Source organism: Trichophyton benhamiae, assembly GCF_000151125.1.
Source record: "Trichophyton benhamiae CBS 112371 chromosome Unknown contig01100.0, whole genome shotgun sequence".
Lineage (NCBI taxonomy): Eukaryota > Fungi > Ascomycota > Eurotiomycetes > Onygenales > Arthrodermataceae > Trichophyton > Trichophyton benhamiae.
Window position 1 is genome coordinate 1 of NW_003315071.1, and position 19,097 is coordinate 19,097.

The 19,097-nt window shown below is 46.6% G+C and overlaps 8 protein-coding genes across 8 annotated transcripts; 4 read left to right on the forward strand and 4 right to left on the reverse strand.

Moving 5' to 3' along the window:
* Positions 1–68: 68 nt before the first annotated feature.
* On the forward strand, positions 69–1,241 carry ARB_03747 (uncharacterized protein; the record flags this gene model as incomplete). The annotated part of the gene is made up of 6 exons (XM_003009962.1): positions 69–301; positions 459–531; positions 618–742; positions 825–964; positions 1,041–1,070; positions 1,168–1,241. Coding segments are annotated over 6 exons (675 nt in total), but the record flags the coding sequence as incomplete, so codon positions are not given.
* A 1,117-nt stretch (positions 1,242–2,358) lies between these two features.
* ARB_03748 (uncharacterized protein) lies at positions 2,359–2,811 on the reverse strand (the record flags this gene model as incomplete). Its single annotated transcript, XM_003009963.1, has 1 exon — positions 2,359–2,811. The coding sequence occupies one exon, from the start codon at positions 2,809–2,811 to the stop codon at positions 2,359–2,361; it is 453 nt and encodes a 150-aa protein (XP_003010009.1).
* Positions 2,812–6,138: 3,327 nt separating this feature from the next.
* Positions 6,139–7,119, forward strand: ARB_03749 (uncharacterized protein; the record flags this gene model as incomplete). Its single annotated transcript, XM_003009964.1, has 1 exon — positions 6,139–7,119. One exon carries the CDS (start codon positions 6,139–6,141, stop codon positions 7,117–7,119), a length of 981 nt encoding a protein of 326 aa, XP_003010010.1.
* A 760-nt stretch (positions 7,120–7,879) lies between these two features.
* On the reverse strand, positions 7,880–9,901 carry ARB_03750 (uncharacterized protein; the record flags this gene model as incomplete). Its single annotated transcript, XM_003009965.1, has 7 exons — positions 7,880–7,989; positions 8,051–8,422; positions 8,487–8,771; positions 8,839–8,923; positions 9,008–9,205; positions 9,296–9,640; positions 9,833–9,901. 7 exons carry the CDS (start codon positions 9,899–9,901, stop codon positions 7,880–7,882), a joined length of 1,464 nt encoding a protein of 487 aa, XP_003010011.1.
* Positions 9,902–10,915: 1,014 nt separating this feature from the next.
* Positions 10,916–11,289, forward strand: ARB_03751 (uncharacterized protein; the record flags this gene model as incomplete). The annotated part of the gene is made up of 2 exons (XM_003009966.1): positions 10,916–11,084; positions 11,180–11,289. The coding sequence occupies 2 exons, from the start codon at positions 10,916–10,918 to the stop codon at positions 11,287–11,289; spliced, it is 279 nt and encodes a 92-aa protein (XP_003010012.1).
* Positions 11,290–11,815: 526 nt separating this feature from the next.
* On the reverse strand, positions 11,816–12,704 carry ARB_03752 (uncharacterized protein; the record flags this gene model as incomplete). Its single annotated transcript, XM_003009967.1, has 3 exons — positions 11,816–12,111; positions 12,149–12,383; positions 12,534–12,704. The coding sequence occupies 3 exons, from the start codon at positions 12,702–12,704 to the stop codon at positions 11,816–11,818; spliced, it is 702 nt and encodes a 233-aa protein (XP_003010013.1).
* Positions 12,705–12,928: 224 nt separating this feature from the next.
* ARB_03753 (uncharacterized protein) lies at positions 12,929–15,181 on the forward strand (the record flags this gene model as incomplete). The annotated part of the gene is made up of 4 exons (XM_003009968.1): positions 12,929–13,276; positions 13,456–13,766; positions 13,832–13,953; positions 14,052–15,181. 4 exons carry the CDS (start codon positions 12,929–12,931, stop codon positions 15,179–15,181), a joined length of 1,911 nt encoding a protein of 636 aa, XP_003010014.1.
* A 2,951-nt stretch (positions 15,182–18,132) lies between these two features.
* On the reverse strand, positions 18,133–18,803 carry ARB_03754 (uncharacterized protein; the record flags this gene model as incomplete). Its single annotated transcript, XM_003009969.1, has 2 exons — positions 18,133–18,573; positions 18,696–18,803. The coding sequence occupies 2 exons, from the start codon at positions 18,801–18,803 to the stop codon at positions 18,133–18,135; spliced, it is 549 nt and encodes a 182-aa protein (XP_003010015.1).
* Between the last annotated feature and the right edge of the window lie 294 nt (positions 18,804–19,097).

Genomic DNA, 19,097 nt, shown 5'->3' on the forward strand with positions numbered 1-19,097 from the left:
CCCCTTCTACCAGCTTTCTTGAGTTGTCTTGTTGCATTCGTTCTTTGCAAAGGGAGGCAGCCGGATAGTCACTTTATCCTTCACTTCTACTTATACTCACTTCCTCCTCGTCTGCCTCTGCTTTCTTCTATTTCTTCTATCAACTAGTCTTGCTCTGGCTGTCCATCTCTACCCAGCTGTTGCGCGCCCTTTCTGTCGTCAAGCTATTTACGGCCTTCCAGCTTTTTCTTCCTCAGCTTCTCCTCGTGGAAGAAACGCCCTGTTCACTGTCCATCAGCTCTGCTCTTCGTGATATCCATCTGTCTGCCTCAAAAAGATCAAGATGGCCCCTCCAAAACTGTTCATTGGGTTTGTTTAGTCTCTTTGTCTTTTTTTTTTTTTTTTTTGTTTCCTTCTCGTCGTCTACCTCTTCGCCTTTGCTCCACCTGCTAATAGTTACTCTCTTCGTCTTGGAACAGTGGCCTCGCATGGCATACAACTGACGATACCCTGCGTGAAGGGTTTTCGAAGTTTGGCACCATCGAGGAAGCCGTTCGTTGCTCTCTTTATTATTCTATCTTGTCCATCCATTGATCTGTCTAGTCGCCGGACACAGGATGGATATGCTTTGTAGATAGCTGATCTCCCATGTCCAGATTGTTGTCAAGGACCGTGATACCAACCGCAGCCGCGGCTTTGGCTTTGTTCGTTTCTCCAGCGACAGTGAGGCTGATGCCGCACTGACTGCCATGAACAACCAAGAGTATGCTCGCTGTTCCCCTTAGGAGAAGGACCTGATCCTTTTTTTTTTACTGGCTTGCTTTTTGCTCACTGTCCCCCAACAGGTTCGACGGCCGTGTCATTCGTGTCGACAAGGCGACTGAACGCTCTTCTGGCGGCGGTGGAGGCTATGGCCAGCGCCAGGGAGGCTACAACCGCTTCGACAACTCTGACCGCGGCGGCAGCTACAACCGCGGTGGTTACGGTAGGTGTACATAAAACCATACGCTTTCCATGTGAAACTCTGGTTTTTAACTAACTTATAATATTGGGGGATCTAGGCGGTGGCTATGATTCTCGCCAAGGAAGTGGTAAGTTCTTTTGTCTTCCAGACTCCCAGCCTATAGGGTCTGGTGTATATGCCTGGTGTATATGGGTTCTTACTAACTTGCCAATTTCCTACTACAGGCTGGGGTGGGCAGCAGCAACAGCAGCAGCAGACATACCATGGCCAGAACCAGGGAGGCAACGGAGGAATGTAACTCTCGCGCTCTCCAGGCTTGCCAGCTAGCTCTAGGATGATGCCAGCCTTTTGCCTCGAATCTGCCCCGATTTTTTACACTCTTTCCCTCCATTTCATTTTCTTCTTTCTTCCCCTCTATTTATCCAGTTTTCCAACCGATTCTCGACAGCGAAGTACGATAGTTCACGAAGAAGGGCCACGATGTTACGAATAACGAGTGAGACAGATACCTAGTTATGTATCAGATAACCTGACCCAACCCAACGATCAATCAGCATCTATTTCATTCAGACCACCGGAACCTACATACCGCTCTAAAGGAGAAAAAAAAAAAAACCCCAAATTACTCGACCAGATTATCTTGCTGTTGCTTTCGAGGATAGAAGGGTCTCTGCATCTTTCATCACGTCTTTTCTCCTTCCCATAGTCCCTTTAATCGCCCAATTCCCCCCTGCCCAACCAATTTTTCCCCCATAGTTTATGACTGCTCTCCAGAGATGGGGGATCTTTTCTGATCTTTGTTTGCACGTCAAGCACTGACACCTTTTCCTTTCTATGAAAACATCTCCCGTATCTCTCAAAAGTAGGCTTATACTACGAGACAAAAAAAGAAAAAAAAGACACACACCACCTTCCTTGCTCCTTTCATTCTGCTTCTTATGTTACGCCACTTTTTCAGATGCTTTCGAATGGCTGGCCACTCTTCTACAATCAATTCGCTAATTTTGTATGATGAGCTTGCTACTTTGATCCCCCTGAGTTAAAACAGAAAAGAAAAGGGTTGTCCCCTGAATTCTCCCGAAATCTTACTATTGCTTCTATTCGGTCGGTCACGGCTAACCTTACACATCCAATATATCCAACGGCGGAGGAGCCCTAGACATGAGCTGATTATTACTGAGACTCGAGTTTAGGTAATAAGTGTAGTTGAGATAACGTATGGTTAAAGCCTTGGTTTTTTATGTTATGTGTCCATGGTTATATAAATTTGATCTATCGACCCCACCAAACCCACATCGCTTCTATAACTAGATAGAGTATGAGAAGTGTATAAGAGCCACAGGCGACGCTCATGCATATAAAAAAGAAAAGAGAGAGACAGATCTAAACTCTTAGCATAGTTATAAGCATGGCTGTCAGCCGCTTTGTTCCAGGGCCTTCACGCGCCGCACCAAGTCTGTGACGTGAACATCAGAAGAACCCAGTCCAAGGCCCTCGAGCGCAGTCTCAAGCGAATAGAGATAATCCTTGTTCTCTCCACTCTGGCCCCGGCTTGCATAGATCACTTCTGCTATGGCATCCGGCTTGCGCAGTGCTGGTTCACGCACAAACTGGGTGTTGCTCGGGAGCCCAATATAGACCAGACATTCTCTCGACTGCAAGCCAGCAGCAGACTGGGCTTCACCATTCTTGGAACTTGAGCATGGATAAAAGGGAGTGTAGTGTACACTGTAGCCATCTATCTCTCGGTCGTCCAAGTATGCACTGACTTCCTCTGCGTGTGAGGCAGGGATGTGGTATGCTGCACCCCAGACGAGGGACCCGTCGGTAGTCCGTTCAAGATCTTGTTGCTGAGAACCGTTTAGCATGCAGCACATACATAGTTAGGCCTTCTGGAGTGGCTACACCACGCTCCAGGCGTAATCCATCAAAGACCATCAGGGAAGGGTGTCGGACTGACCGGATCAGAAAGGGACTCCCAAAACGAACGCTCGATAACTGTGACTACACGACCCGGTGCTTCTGGGGTTCCACGATGATCCGTACTGAAATTGTGAAGCCATTCTCTGTCAGTAATTGCTGCGGCTGGCTGGCGGTATTTGTTGTGCCAACTACAGGGTGGAGTGGCCGCACCTTGCCTATCGATCCAATCCGGTACCAGTCAGTTCAACACCTAACCATTTTTTTTATCGTTGAAAGTTTGGATGCTTTGATTCCCAAGCAAGCCTTACCTGCCAGAATCGACGAACGTAGCCCTTGATATACCCGGCAACCCGCTGGTCTGAAGGAACCAAAAATATTAGCAGGGCCATCATTCTCACAGGCGGACAGTAGAGACACACCGTAATGTGGCGGAGGTTTCCATATCAGGCTCCTAGGTGTGCCATAAATCAGTATGGGATGTCGCTTTAAAGGGCACGGTGGAAGGGCAAAGTCGTTTGACTGCGTTGACGAACCCGTAACCAAATACCCAGAGGTCTCCGGCCGGGAAGTGGCTCTTCCATGATTGCAGCGATTGCCGCTCCGTAGACGCCATCACCGGCTGAACGTCGCCGCCTCTCGATCAATAACTAAAGGGTAACTAGTTATATAAAAAGGCCTTTCAAGCAGGCTTTGACAGTCAAGTAACTTAGTTAGCGAGCTCCCAGAAGCGTGCTGAGTAGCTATGGCCGTGGGGGGACAGGCGGGAGGCTACCTCAGACAATTGTGGCTTGCATCGCGGCGTCGACGTCGATTCACTAACTACCTAAACTCGACTCTCCCGCACTCGGTGCTTCGTTAGTTATCGGCCAACCGGCTCCCCGCCGTTGGCTCCATCCCGGGGCCACCTGGTCAACTCATGGATGTACAGTCACATGACAAAAGTATTTTTAATTTCGCGTTCCGGCGCGCATCACCAATGTAAACACCATCCATCTCCATCCTATTCCAGCATGCCACGTATACCCCTACGCCCAATTAATAGTAATATATAGAGGAATAAGGAACTAACTCCTTATATAAGAGCTCTAATATATAGAAGGAGCAATTCTAATTAGAGAAATTTATATATTTTGCGAGTAATTAGTATTTTACCCTAAACTATTATATATACTCTAAAGAAAAGAGTAGAAAGAACTAGGGGAGAAAGTATTAAACGAGCTAGTAGATCTAGAAAGCTATTAGAAGCTAATATTTAATATATCCTATATACTATTAAGAAGAACTCTTTTATTACTCTTTATAAATTATAGTTCGAATATTTACTTCTTAAAATTAGTATCTCTATAAGGTCCCTCTCTTAATATATTAAGGAATTAGCCTATAGGCACTAGAAGGTAAGGGAAAGGCCTTAATTAATAGAAGAAGTAGCTACTCTACGCAAGGCCTAGGCTTTAAAATATAAGGATAATATCTAGGAGGAGTAGTTTAAGGTTATATAGTTTAATAAATATTTTATAGAGTTAGAAAAAGGTAAAGATAACTTATAGGTCTTCTATAAGTATAAACTTAATATAAAATAGAAGAAGAAATATATAAGACTAAAGATTAAGCTAAAAAGAGTCTTAATAATAATTTAGGGTACTATTTAGGGTAAGGGTTATTAAGATCTTAATATAATAATTTAAAATCTAGAGTTAAATATAAGGGGGTACTCTAGTAACTCCTATCTTAATATCCTTAAGGATAACCTACCTTCTATTTAGGAACTAAGTATAATATTTATATAAGATAATACTCCTATATATATAGCTAAAAAGATTATAGATTAGTTATAGGAGAATAGAATTTAAACTATAAACTAGCCCCCCTATTTACTAGATATAAACTCTATCGAATAGACTTAGATTAGACTTAAAGTAACTCTTTATAGACTAAATCTAGATATTAAAAAATATATAGAGCCTAAAGAGGAACTTAAGATTAAATTTATAGCTCTTATTAAGTAAGTATAGGAGTTATTAGGCTAGGATTATTTTAATAGGTTAATAAGGAGTATAGATAATAGAATCAATACTTTACTCGAGGTAGATAGGTAGTATATATAGTATTAAATAGGGGATAACTATCCTAGCTATTTCTCTAGCTAATTTAGAGCCTATTTTATTAATTTTATATAATAATATCGATATTTAGTAATGTAATATTTAATATAAGAATAGGGGTACTCATATAAAAATTAGTGGCGATCCCAAAAGCAAAATACTTTTGTCCTAGAACTGTACCTAGGTATCCATCTCAGCCGCTCCGGGCGTTGGAACATCGTTCTTCCACAGCTGGCTTAGGTCGGGTACCTAGGTTGTGGCCTCGGTGCAGTTGAGGTATGTAGCTAATTAGTTGACTAATTAACAGGTTAACTAGCTAACGAGTTAACTGGGCCACAGCGAAGATCAAAAGGGAGATGAGAGCGAAGCAGGCGAAAAGACAAGGGCTCGCAAAACGGCCGTCCAATCGACGAGTTGGCTGAGGCGAGAGAGAGAGAGAGAGAGCTCTGACAGATCCAAAGGACAGCCGGGCGCTGCCTTGTCGCCAGAGATCAAGCAGTCCGCCCAGCTGGTTAACTCTAGCTAGCTAACGAGCTAACTAGCCATAAGCGGCGGTTCTCTCGTTGACTAACTAACTAGTTATCTTAGCTCGTTGCCCGCCAGTCATTTGGTCAAATTCTCAGCAGTGACGAGGATAGGTGCAGTAGAGATCACATGGGGACTCGACGTCGGCCGCTGCAACAAAGTCTTTTGCTCTTCTAACTGCGATCTCGTTTGCTTCTACTCCAGCCTCGTCCCCTCAGATATTTACAGCTCCAGCTCCTTTTGGTCGCTTGTTGAAGCATCTCCAGGCTCTGCTGTCTTCCTGATAACTACCTCGCGATTCCTGGACAGAAGGGTGTTCTCTGCTTTGGCGGGTGGGGGGCTACATCATTACAGCCAAAAGGACAAGGCCGTCGCATGAACGCCTTAAGGAACTGATAGCCATGGCATATAAGGGAGCATACAACCCAGATGCTCTGCCAGCGTAAGTTCCTCTTGCGCCCATCTCGTCACTGCCTAGGGACAAACGGGCTGGCTAACCTCTATACTGCGTGTCACCATGATATTAGACACGCTGAGCCTGAACAGGTTTGTTTGGCCGAATAAAATGGCCCTCCTGAGGAGGGATGAAACCGAGCCTTGCTAATGTGGAATGCAACTCCTCTGCGCGCGGTTTAGGTGGCTCAAATGCTGGGTGCAATGCAACCGTCACAGTCTCAACACCCTGCTCACAGCTCGCGACCCCAGGGCAACGCAGAGCAACACTCACAGCGCCGTCCCTCAGGCAACCATTCATTCCAGCCCCCGCGACAGCACTATTCGGCGTCATCATCGCAGAACGGCCCTCCACGAGTAGATCCGTACTATAACCAACATTCAAACCCGTCAATAGCAAACCGTCTTCACTCCCCGCCACCCCAGCACTATGGCTTTGGCCCTCGCCCTATCCAACCTGCTCAAAATCGGCCGCCTCCCACCTCATACCCTCCACGGACTCCATTACCACCAAGTGCGGGAGGGGCGGCTCTACCCGCTTCTAACGAGCCACACGACCTGTTCCCCCTATTTCGTGCAGCCAACGCATCAAACTCGGGTTCTCTCAGTGCATCTGAACTCGGCTCTGCGCTTGTAAATGGGGACTACACCTCGTTCAATTGTGATACCGTCACGATGATGATCCGCATGTTTGACCGGGACGGCAACGGCGCGGTAAGTTTCGACGAGTTTGTGGCTCTCTGGCGATTTCTAGCTGCATGGAGAGGGTTATTTGACCGGTTTGATGAAGATATGAGCGGGCGTATCAGTTTCCAGGAATTCAGCAAGGCGCTGGTGGCGTTCGGATACAAACTTAGCCACACATTTGTTCAGACTTTGTTCAACACATTCGAAAGCAAGGCCCAGCGGAATACAACTTCGGTTCCTGGACGGACCGATGGAATGAGCTTTGATCTCTTCGTCCAGGCTTGTATAACTCTGAAGCGAATGACTAATGTTTTTAAGAGATACGACGATGATCGGGATGGATATATAACATTGAGTTTCGAGGAATTCCTGACAGGTATGACGGCTGGCTATTTGTCCCATTTCATGGGCTTTCTTTTGGACGCATATACGCATATTTACAGAACTAACCTACCATGTCTAGAAATCTTACCACTTCGAGAATAAACGAACAACTTTAGATAGCCGGGGAAGTAGTAGCATTCTTGGGGTTGCGCAGCTTTATTTGCATTATTCCTTGGTGTTTTTTGCAGACATTTTAACATTTTACATGTAACTATTGAAAAACGGATGAAACATGGAAAGCCCGAGAAAGGTCATTGCATATGTTAGGTAGTTAACTAACCGTACCATGAAAGACGTAAACAGGGAGAAACGAAATAATATATGAGCTATTTATTGTGTGATAAAAGGTCATAGGAGTCAAAACCTCTACTGACCACATAATGCAGATTCCACTTGATCCTTTTTGGCCCGACTGGCATGAATTTGGCCAACGAAGTAGAAAGCCGGAGAGCATAATAAGCATTATTCTGTAACTTTGATATTCTCGATATGCTTGCCCAGGGAGTTAATGAAATGAAATAAATCAGCTATAAAAGAGACGAAACAGTGGCCCCCAGGACTGACATAGCGGAAGGTCTAGGGCATATAAATAGTTAAAAGTCACGAGCAGAATTCGTATTAACGGAGCGGCAAGAAATCCATGGGCTGATGGAAAACGCAGTGAGATACTACCAGGAGAGCGAGTTATATAACTAGGTAGCTCGCGCAGCAAATAGCCCTTTTGTTTCAGTAGTATATCATAGGCACATGAGTTTTATTTCCATTATACACCCACTTTATTCATGGGGAGGTTTTCGTAAAAGAATTCTTGGAACTAGACTAATAGAGAGATTGTTCGCCATTTGAATGTAACATCAGCCGATCACAGGCGGTTAGGTGTTGCGGTAAGCGGCCACTGGTAGCCTGCAGCATCGCTGAACTTATACCCGAAAGATGAGGTGAAGTCATCGAGGACAGCAGGTCCTCGAGAGCCTGTGTGACAAGAACGACTGTTAGAGAAGTCAGATAGAAGAGAGAGGCTATATCTGCTTACCATAGGGGTACTCCATTGGGACTATTTCTTTGTTGTCGTCAAGATAGTGCAACAATGGGGTAAAGATCCTCCAGCTGGCATCAAGCTCGTCATCACGGACAAAGTTTGAATGATCCCCCTTGAGCGCATCCAGGATGAGGGATTCATAGGCCTCTGGGATCTTCAAGTCCGAGAATCGTCGACGGTATGTGAGATCAAGCTCGGTGACAACGGTCTGCATTGAGAGCCCAGGGAGTTTTGAATTCATTTTGATATATACCGATTCGTTGGGCTGGACACGAATGACCAGCTCGTTTCTGGGGATATCTTTAAATATACCGGAGGTAACATCGCGGAACTGGATGCGAATCTCCGTCTTTTGTTCGTTGAGAGCTGCAAAAAATATCTAGTCAGCATAGACATAATTTAGAGCGGATGATACACACGGGCAACAAACCTTTGCCAGCCTTCAGGATAAAGGGAACCCCGTCCCATCGCTCGTTCTTGATATACGCAACCATTGCACAAAAGGTAGCACATCTGGAGTCCTTGGGGACAGTCTCATCTTCCTTGTATGCAGGCTTAGTGCCGTCTAGAGACTTTCCATACTGGCCGATGATGACGTTCTTGGGCTCAATCGCATCGATACCCCTCAACACTCTCACTTTTTCATCACGGATGTCTTCTGCAGAGAACGATATCGGACGCTCCATGGCAAGCAGGGTTAGAACTTGGAGAAGATCTAGCTCAAGATACAATTAGCGGACGGCCCCTTGCTTGTAGCGGGAATAGATAATCAGTTTGCCTACGGTTCTGCATGACATCTCTGACAATTCCGAACTCATCAAAGTAGCCGCCACGGCCTTCAGTACCAAACGGCTCTTTAAACGTGATCTGCATAGTAGGCAAGAGTCAGCAAATGAGGCTCTCTTTTCCCCTATCTGTTCAAGCTCAAATGGCAGAAACAATAAAACATACCTGGACGTTATCTATGTGGTGCCGGTTCCAGGTGGCACCGAAGAACTCATTTCCGAAACGTAGAATGAGGATATTTTTCACCATTTCCTTCCCAAGGTAGTGATCGATACGGAATATTTCGTCCTCCCGCCAATTGGGTTCAAGAGCCCTCTGTAGCTCTCGGGAGCTACCTAGATCTTTTCCAAACGGCTTCTCGACCTGAACATGTCACCATCATCATCATTTGTGATGACAATTAGCCATAACTATCCTATTTAACTCAAAAGGTTCAGGGAGAAGGCCACTAACAATTATCCTCGTGATGCCATTTTCTGGGTAGCAGTTCTTCTTGAGGTGTTGGGAGACGGTGATGAACACGCTTGGCGGCAGGGCCATGTAGAAGACCCTGTTTTGCTCCTTTCGGCCCTTTTCTAATTCCTCCAGGTGGTTTTTAAGGGTGATGAAGGATTCATCCTGGTCGTACTGCCCAGATATGTAGGAGCAGAGCTCGCAGAACCCATTCAACTGCTCCTCGAGCTCCTTGGTAGGGACTTTGATATAGGACCGGATTCGTCGGACATATTCATCATGATCCATCTTGGTGCGAGCATATCCGACGATCTTGATGTCCTTGGGCAGGAACTTGTTGCGATACTGCGGATGAGGGAGGTATGGTCAGAAAACTGAGGCTGGAGTTGTGACTGCTGGTTCCCGAGGGAGACGGAGAGACCACTTACCAGGCCAAAGAGCGCTGGGAACTAGTTAGTTGGAGAGAGAAGCGGCCGTTGTTAGCCCACGCCAAACCGGCATCATCACTGGCGGCAAAAGACGCGAAGATATACTCACAGTCTTCTTCTTTGCCAGGTCTCCCGAAGCACCCAGGACGACGATGACGGTGTCGTCCTTGAGCTCCATCGAACTACACGCACATACAGCAAGAGACGTCATCATCAGCGCAGCCGCCCAAACAACAAGAAAACAAGGTAATGTGCAGTTGTACGGCGAAACGGCGTGCATCATGGGGAGCCCACTTACCCGGGAGCTGTCTCGTTGTGTGTCATTGAGCCCGCCATGGTGTGTCGAGGCCGTGGTTGTCGCGGTTCAGCTTGCTAGCTGAGCTCGATAGTTAACCAGTTAACTAACTAGTTAGATGACGGAGGGATGGCTGAGCAGAGCTGGCGGGGTGGTTTCTCTCGACTGGAACAGCCGGCGGGATCAGCGGGCAAAAAAGCAATTGAACTGCCCCACCGAGAGCAGCAGCAGCAGCAGCAGGACGAGCGAAGAGCAGAGGTTCCTTGGACGGTGCTGGAGGAGAGCAGCCTGAGCGAGCGAGCGAGCGAGCGAGAGGGACGGACGGAGATGGAGTTGGCAGGGCGGACGAGCGAGGGCTGCAGACGAGGGTCGAAGGGACCTGGGTCGACGGTTTCGGCGGCGGCGGCGGCGGCGGCGGCGGGCGGAGCAAGCTGGGTGAAACCAGATGGACGGACGCAGCGTGGGCGACGGCAGTTAACTAGTTAGCTAGCTAGTTAGTTATCGATGCACCAAGCAGCTAGCTACTAGATACATAATTACTTGATGGCCTCTCTTCGCTCATAGAGGTACAGACATAGCTGCGGCCACGTTCGCCTGGGACTACGCTGGACCTCACCGGCCGTCTATCCACGTACAGACTGTCGCCTAGTTACATATAACTACATAGCTGCCGGCCGATCTTCTCTCCACCGTTCCTCCAGCGAGTTAGTTAACGCGCTCGGTATGATAGCTTGCTGCCGTGTCTATCTAACTATATGGCATCACTGCCAGGTTGGCTATGGAACAGACAAATGGCTGACTGTCCTGCTCTCTCTTTAGGCGTGCAGAGTAACTAACCTGCTACGGAACACGGAATAGCACTCGCAGCAATGGAAGCAATAACTACGCGAGTTGACCATGGCCGGCGTTTTGCTCGGCGACGGAGGCAGAGGAAGCATTGCTGGTGGCTACCTGTGGGATGTGCTGGAACAGACTGACCAGACAGACCCTGGCGCTGGCCCTGGCCCTGGAAGGGAGTTACTCGACATCCTTGGAGGAGCGACAGAGCTGCTGGTGTTGTATGGATGTATGTATGTATGTGGACCTACACTTCCCTGCAGCCCACGAACCCGTTTGCGAGCCGGTGGCCTGGCAGCTCGTTTTCTGGAGGACGATAACTAGTGACTCCTTGCGTGGTTACAGAGCCAGCTAGTTACCAGGATGAGATGATAGTTGACGACGGCACTCACCTGGCTAACTTGCAGGCATTCTTATTACTACTGACTAGTTAGTTGATGCTCATTCCAGACACCCGCCAGCCAACCAAATGAATATCTATATAAGGGCGGAGTTTTGGCTCTCTCGTAAGGCAAAGGGAACATGCTCGACATCGAAGACTAGTTAACTAGTTATCCATACGGAGCAAGTTGGTTGGTTAACTAGTTAACTATGCGGCGGCCTCTGCCAGTGCCAGGCTTGCGCCATCGCTCGCACACACACACACACACACACTCTCTCTCTCTCTCTCTCTCTCTCTGCCCGTGGGAGAGACGATTAGTTGCCGAAACACCACGTGGAACAATGCAAGGGATCGCTATGGGATGCGGATGCGGATGCCCACGCTCTCTCGCGGATGGGATGCCGCTGGCGGGAGAAATACGAACCGAGCTCACTAACTAGTTAGTTAGCTGGCCCTGAAGAAGTGGAAATATTGAGCGACCAGCCAGACGTGAACGAGCTGCGAACTCCACCGCTGCTCAGCCGTCGCAATCGAAGAGCAGGGGAAGAATTCATCTCTGCGGTCTAGCCATTAATTAGTTATTTAACATCCGTGGCAGTAGGGCTGATATCGATGGCCAGCCTCTGCGCGCTGCAGAAAAGGCTCCGTTTCTCTCGTCTTGTCCGTCCGCCGGCCCAACCACAGACAACACCACAAGCCTCCCTTGCGAGACTAACCAACAAGCTGTCCATCCACTTTTGCTTCTTTTCTCTCTTCTTCCTTTTTTTTTTTACCCTCCTCGGCGGAAGATACCCTCCTTGAGCTTTGCTGAAAGCAGTCTGCTCGTATTGAACGGAGGTGTCTGGGACACCCTCCTCGTGATTGCGTAGAGCCTCTAGTTGGCTAGGTACTTGACTCAGGTACTTAGTTACTACCACGAGAGACAGCTTTCTTCATTACCCGTGAAGCCCACGGAAATAAGACGAGATGTTTGTTTAGATATCTAATTATGGGGACAGAGCATGTCAGCTCGACGAGAGATGCTTGGAAAAGAACGAGATATCTTCGAGGCTTCTGCATAGGTTTCCTCAGGCGCCTAGCACGAGAGGGAAAAGCCTCCTTCCTTGGAGGAGCGTCCTTGTCCTTCGCGTCAAGTAGCTTTCTCAGCTAGCTTGTCTTTTGCTCTCCCTCTCCCCTGTTTCGCCAAAAGCACTGCAGAGAAGTTTTGCTTGGTTTACAAAATGCTCCGTCGAGACGCCTGTGTTTCTTACGCTGCAGCAAAACGTGATTATCTCATGCTTTCTATCCTTATCATACCGTCTTGACTATATATCGATATATATAAGAGGCGCCATGTTGCATCATCCTCCTTAGAATTCCCTTCTTTCTCTCTCTCTCGCTAGCTAGCTTCTCTAGGGCCGGAACCAAGCTCTGTCCAAACAAACAACTACATACCAGTGCCTGGTGCTCAACCTGGCCATTTGCCATTCACGAAAGACGGGCGTTGCTTTACTTCTTTCCGTTCTACTGAATTCACTGCAGGCCAGAGACCTTAACACGCGCGCGCACACACACACACACACACATATATATATATATACACACACGCAATTTAATCACGCAGCGCCTTCCCATTCCAGTGCCTTATTCCGCCCTTCTTGGACGGCTATACTCACCACAACCGTTCCCCCAAAACCAGAATTCATTTCACCATGACTCGAGTGGCCGATGGAAGTGGGAGACGGGCCCTCCGGCCGGTCAGCATGGGACCCAGACCTCAACGGCCGATGAGCTTCACTTTTCCGGATTTCCCATTCAACCCAGAAAGCGATGTGTTCCCATACGCGGACCCGAACAAACGACTATCGTACTTCAAATACCCTGATGTAGATCCAGTACCTCCACTACCAACCCTCTCGGCATCACGCAATGGCAGCCAAGATACCATTGTCCCTCCCCCGTACGAGAATGGCGATGCAGAAAAGGCAGAGCCTCCACCTGAAGCCCCTCCAAGCAAGATGAGCAGGCAGGAGATCGTCATCATCATGACAGCTTTATGTGTAAGACTCCCAAGAGAAAAGGACTAAGGAAAGTAGGTGCAAATTGGATCATTTCTAACTTAGCCTTGATGCATTGATATAGCTGGCCTTGTTTCTTGCTGCCCTCGATATGGTTAGTTTATCCATCGTTTCTCCCATCCATGATTCATACTCAATAAATTTTCTAATGCTCTCTGCAGACAATTATCTCTACCTCTCTTCCTACAATTTCAAAGGTGTTTAATGCCAATGAGAGCGGTTACACATGGATGGCCTCATCTTACCTTTTAGCCAACGCCTCATGCGTCCCTCTGTGGGGAAAGCTTAGTGACATCTGGGGTCGCAAAGTCCTCATCCTAGCGGCCAATGTCCTATTCCTTGTTGGAAGTTTACTCTGCGGAATCGCACCAGGACTGGCCATTTTCCTAGTCGGAAGAGGTATTCAGGGAATTGGAGGAGGTGGCTTGATCATTTTAGGACAAATCTGTGTTAGTGATCTGTTTAGCGCGAGGTATATGTTCCCCTGGCTCCGACAGTCACAAGCATAGATTTTTACTAACACGATGCAACTTATAGAGAGCGTCCTGTTTACTATGCTCTCTTCGGAGCTACATGGGCTGTTGCTGGGGCACTTGGACCAGTGATAGGTGGACTTCTAACTCAAAATACTTCCTGGCGCTGGTGTTTCTACATTAACTGTAAGTGTTATAGCCACCAGATTACCCAAATGATAAAAAGTGTATTGGCATATGCCTCTATTTGCATAATATACTAACATATCAACTTGGATTATTAGTACCTGTTGGCGGCATATGTTTCGTGATTCTCTTCTTTTTTCTGAAAATAGAGTCTCCAAAAACACCTCTCCTCGCCGGACTGCGTGTTATTGACTGGCTTGGAACCGTCACTATTGTTGGAGGAACAGTCATGTTACTCTTCGGCCTGGAGTTTGGTGGCGTCAGCTTCCCATGGAATTCTCCGACAACCATCGGACTAATTATCGGTGGTATTGTTATTTTGGGAATATTCGGCGTGGTTGAGAGGTATTATGCGAAATATCCAATCATGCCCCCTGCTGTTTTCGATGGTATAAACAACATCCTTATCTTGGGAGTTAACTGGGTCCATGCGTCTTTGTTCATCTCCGGCGCATACTTCCTTCCCATTTACTTCCAGATTGTTCTCGGTGTCGGCCCAACACTGAGTGGAGTCTATATCTTACCACAAGTAATGGGGCTCTCAGTTGTTGCCATGCTGACCGGGATGTTCATCCGAAACACGGGCAAATATGTCTGGATTATGCGTATCAGCATGTTGATAACGACTTTGGGATATGGTCTATTTTTGGATTTCCAGTCATACACGTCCTGGCCTCGACTTATTATATACCAGCTTATCTCCGGCATTGGTATTGGTCCCAACTTTCAGGCCCCTCTGATTGCCATCCAGAACAACATGCCGCCCGGAGATGTATCCGGAGCCACCTCGACGTTTGGTTTCATGCGCCAGCTCGCTACATCATCGTCCATTGTTCTTGGCAGTGTGGTGTACCAGAACATCATCAATGGCAAAGAAGCATATCTTACTGAAGTTTTGGGCCCAGAACTGGCTCCTAAATTCCTTGGGAGCATTGCTGGAGCGAATATTGATTTAATCCATCAGCTGACTCAGTCTCAGAAGGATATCGTGCTGAATGAATATACCACTGCACTCAAACGGGCTTGGTTGTTCTACACCGCTCTTAGTGCAATTGGGTGCATTTTCAGCTTCTTTGTCCGGGAAAAGGCTTTAAACCAGAATCATGAAGTGACCAAAACGGGACTCGAGGAGCAGGAGCGCGCTCGACTGGCGCGCATTGCTGCTGCCAAGAAACCTGAAGAGAGGCAGACAGAATGGCCTGGCAGTGAGTCAAGAAAACCCCAGTAAGGGGAGCAGAACCAGGCCATACACTATTTCCATGACACCCCTGATGACGTTGCTTTCAGCTAATTTGGTTTTAAATTGTAAATATGCATTTGTTGGCGGTACCTTTTTTTTGACATGTATAGACATTTTGCCTCGGATATTCAGCATATTCCATTCAGACAGCGATGATAATGTACCCTTCTGTTATATTTTCTTTTATATTTGTAGATATATTAATATTCTCGACGTCTTGTTTCTGCGTCATTGTTGTGAATATACCTGACTTTGTTAGAATATATCTAATGGTAATTCTATTTCTGATTCCCCATATGTTCAAGAAAACCGTTATTATGTAATCAACAACTAGTTAACTAGTTAGTAAGCTAAGTTCTTCACTAGAAACTCCCTTTTTTATTTAACCTGCCTGCCCCGACAATGATAATAAATTAGTAAAGTAACCAGGGGGTTACTGGATCTTATGCCTCTTTTGTTCTTGTCAATCTCGGGCCTCTCTGACTAGTTTGGCACAGCTGAAGATAAAATGGGACGTGCGGCGTCATGGATAGGCAGTCCCTCGATCAAGGGCAGAACGGAAGCAGTTCGTATGGCAATGCTAACTGCTGGTCTGGCTGGATTGCAGTATGTTACCCTGTTGAATCCTCTTCCACTGGTAATATCCCCATATTGCAGGGATTTAAACTCCTCTAGAAAGTGGAGCTCTGTTAAATATCACCAATTCAAGCTGTCCTCCGTACACTGGCTAACCCCTTTGTTTACACCTCGGTCGCTTTCTAGGTTTACGTGGAGCATTAAGATGTCATGTAATTTAAGCCCTTTGTTCACTATTTCCAAATCACTCTAACTATTAGCTGAATTGTTTGGGAGGGCAGATTTCACTCCGTATCTTTTAAAGCTCGGAGTCGCGAGATCAAGTGTCTCTCTGGTATGGATGGTCAGTCCTTCATTAGGATTGATGCAACCATTGATTGGGGCACTTTCAGACCATTCAAAATGCAAATGGGGGCGACGGCGACCTTTTATTGTCTGTGGGTCAGCCGTTATAAGTATATGCTTCCTTTTACTCGGTTGGTCGACAGAACTTGCTGGACTCTTTATTGCAGATGAGAAAACCGTTAAGCTCCCCATCTGATTGGCACCCCATTTACATATTCATACTAACTCATTTCTAGAAACACAACTTTATAATTGCTGTGGCTGTTTTCGGTATACTGGTAATTGATTTTTCAGTTAATACTGGCATGTGTTTACCACCCCTCCGTAACTCTTTGGTAACTTACTAGCTTCTAATTATTACTCAGTGTGTAACTGTTGCCGTAGCTTGATTATTGATACCTTGCCCATCCCACAGCAGCAGCTCGGCTTCGCTTGGGGTAAGTCCGTCCTCTCCCATAGTTCTCATGCCGTTTCTAATTATAAAAGCCAGCAGGATGATGGCTGCTGGTCACCTAATCGGTAATATCATCGGAGTAATTGAAACTCCAAGAGTCTTTGGACCTTATTTGAGAGATACCCAGTTCAAGCATATTATGGCAATGGCCTCGGCACTGCTACTATTTTCCACCCTCATAACTGCATATGCCGTAAGGGAGAGAGTGCTCATTACAGCTAGGTATGCTTCATATGGCAATGAACCTTCCTTTCTTGAAGCAAGTAACTGATGATCGTATTAATAGAGGCGGTACAAGTCAACTTACAGCAGCAAACATACTCTACCGCTTATTCCAAACATTTATTTCACTGCCACCGCGCATTAAAGCAATATGTTGGACTCAGTTTTGGGCATGGATTGGTAAGGTTTCTTCAACTTAATCTTGGAAATATTCTGCTGTGTGCGCTAATTCAAATTGTAAGGGTGGTTTCCATTCCTGTTCTATTGCTCGATTTGGATTGGAGAAATTACATTGTATCAAGAGGCTTCTAAATCGGATATCCCAAGACCACAAGATGTACTGACCGACTTTAGCCGGTTGGGTAGCTTAGCCCTTGTGATTTTTTCTTTGGTGGCCTTGTTCGCATCCGTTCTGTTGCCTTTGCTTTGCTCCTCGGAGAGTCTGAAAAGCTCTTTCAGCCCTACAATCACGTTTGCTATCGGGGGAAATTTTAAGAGAATACACCTCTCGTATCCGGATCTTGGAACTGTTTGGATGATTTCACACATTGTATTCGCAGGTACAATGGTATTATCCCCGCTAACGGGATCAACTGGATTTGCAACGTTTTTAGTGGCACTTTGCGGCATTCCCTGGACGATTACATGTTGGGCGCCATTTGCATTCATTGGCGAAGAAGTTAATCGTCTTTGCATCCCAGTGATACCGAGGGACCCAACCGTTACCATGATAACATCAGCAACTTACTCTCGTCGGCAAGGTTCCTACAGCTCTTCACCCAGAGACCATGCTCCCTCAGATATAGAACTAGATGACGGCGTGTTGATGTTAAATCACGGCGAAGATGGCAGTGATAGTGAAGATCAGGGTGGTGAAGTGCCAAATGCCAATATGTCAACTGGGGAATTGGCTGGAATATATCTTGGGATCCTAAACGTATATACCACCCTTCCCCAGTTATTTAGCATGCTCATTAGCTGGGTAATCTTTAGAGCATTCGAGCCCAAACTCGAAGTCCCACGGGTGACGCAGGCTGCTTCAGTGAAAGACCAGTTTTCACCAAACACTATAGACGTAAATACTGGCAACCCCAATGCCTCCAGATTACGTTTATTCATAGGCGCATTAAGCGCCCTACTTGCGGCTGAATCCACAAGGAGGCTGAAGCAAGCCCGGTAGGGCATTCCAATTCTCTCCCAGTTATGCATTTAACATATATCTGCCTAATCAAGCGAACCGTGGACATGTACGATACTCAGAAGCACAGACTATTTCTACAAGCATATCAGGACGTAATAACTTGACAAAGGTATAATTATTTACTTAATACTAGGCTCCTAGTTAGGTAGGCCGCCGTTTAACAAACTGCTCCAAATCCTCTCTGGTGGCAACTCCGAGAACAAATTTGCGACTAGCATCAGTAACTACTGCAAAATCCTGTCTTTGTGCCTCTTTACCAGGTTCAGCAGGATGTAGCTTCCCGTCAAAGAACCTTTCTAGCTCTTCAAGAGGCGTATCCATAGTTATAACTTGGTAAACATGGCCTTTCCGCCGAAACTTCAGCATAGCCTTCTCAACTGGGTCGGACTCGGATACTACTCCCGATTTTAAGAGTGACTTAAGCCGCGGAATAGAGAGATAACCAAGAAGAGAGCGAGAATCTGATGATATCACAGTCAAGTGGGTGTAATCGCGCTCATATGCCGAAAGCAGCGCAGATGAAATGAGATCATGAGGAGACGTAGAGAGAGCAGCCGGTGGGTCCAAGTCTTCAACAGTAGCCTACAATATTGTGGCTAGTATCAGCAACAAGTTGGGTAGTAGAACATGGAAGTATGTAAAGATAATGTTGTTGCGAGTGAGGGTATAATATTGAATCCACCGAAATCAAGGGCGATACATACCCCTCTATATCTCTCGGACCATCCACTCGAGGAAGGATTAGAATAGGTATCAGTGGTAGGGGTCCTCTCGCGTTCGTACGCTTGGCTCGCAGAGACGTAGGAAGTCATAACTATCCGTCTAAAGCCAGCATACGTCAAGAAATATAGGCCAAATATCGGTAGCTGTATTTGAAGGAAGACCTGATGGTATGAGAACCCAGCGGCCACAGAATGTTGGTTTTTTGATTCGCGTGTGAGCTTTGAGGGATTGACAATTTAACTACTAGCGCGACACAGCGGCTTTGGTGATGTTGAAATTGGCAGCAAGCAATATGCACGTGATCATCCTTTTAGGTTAGGCAGATTAGTAAGTTTTTAAAGTTTGATGTTCCCGGGTTTAAGTAAAGCTTATTACTTATCCCC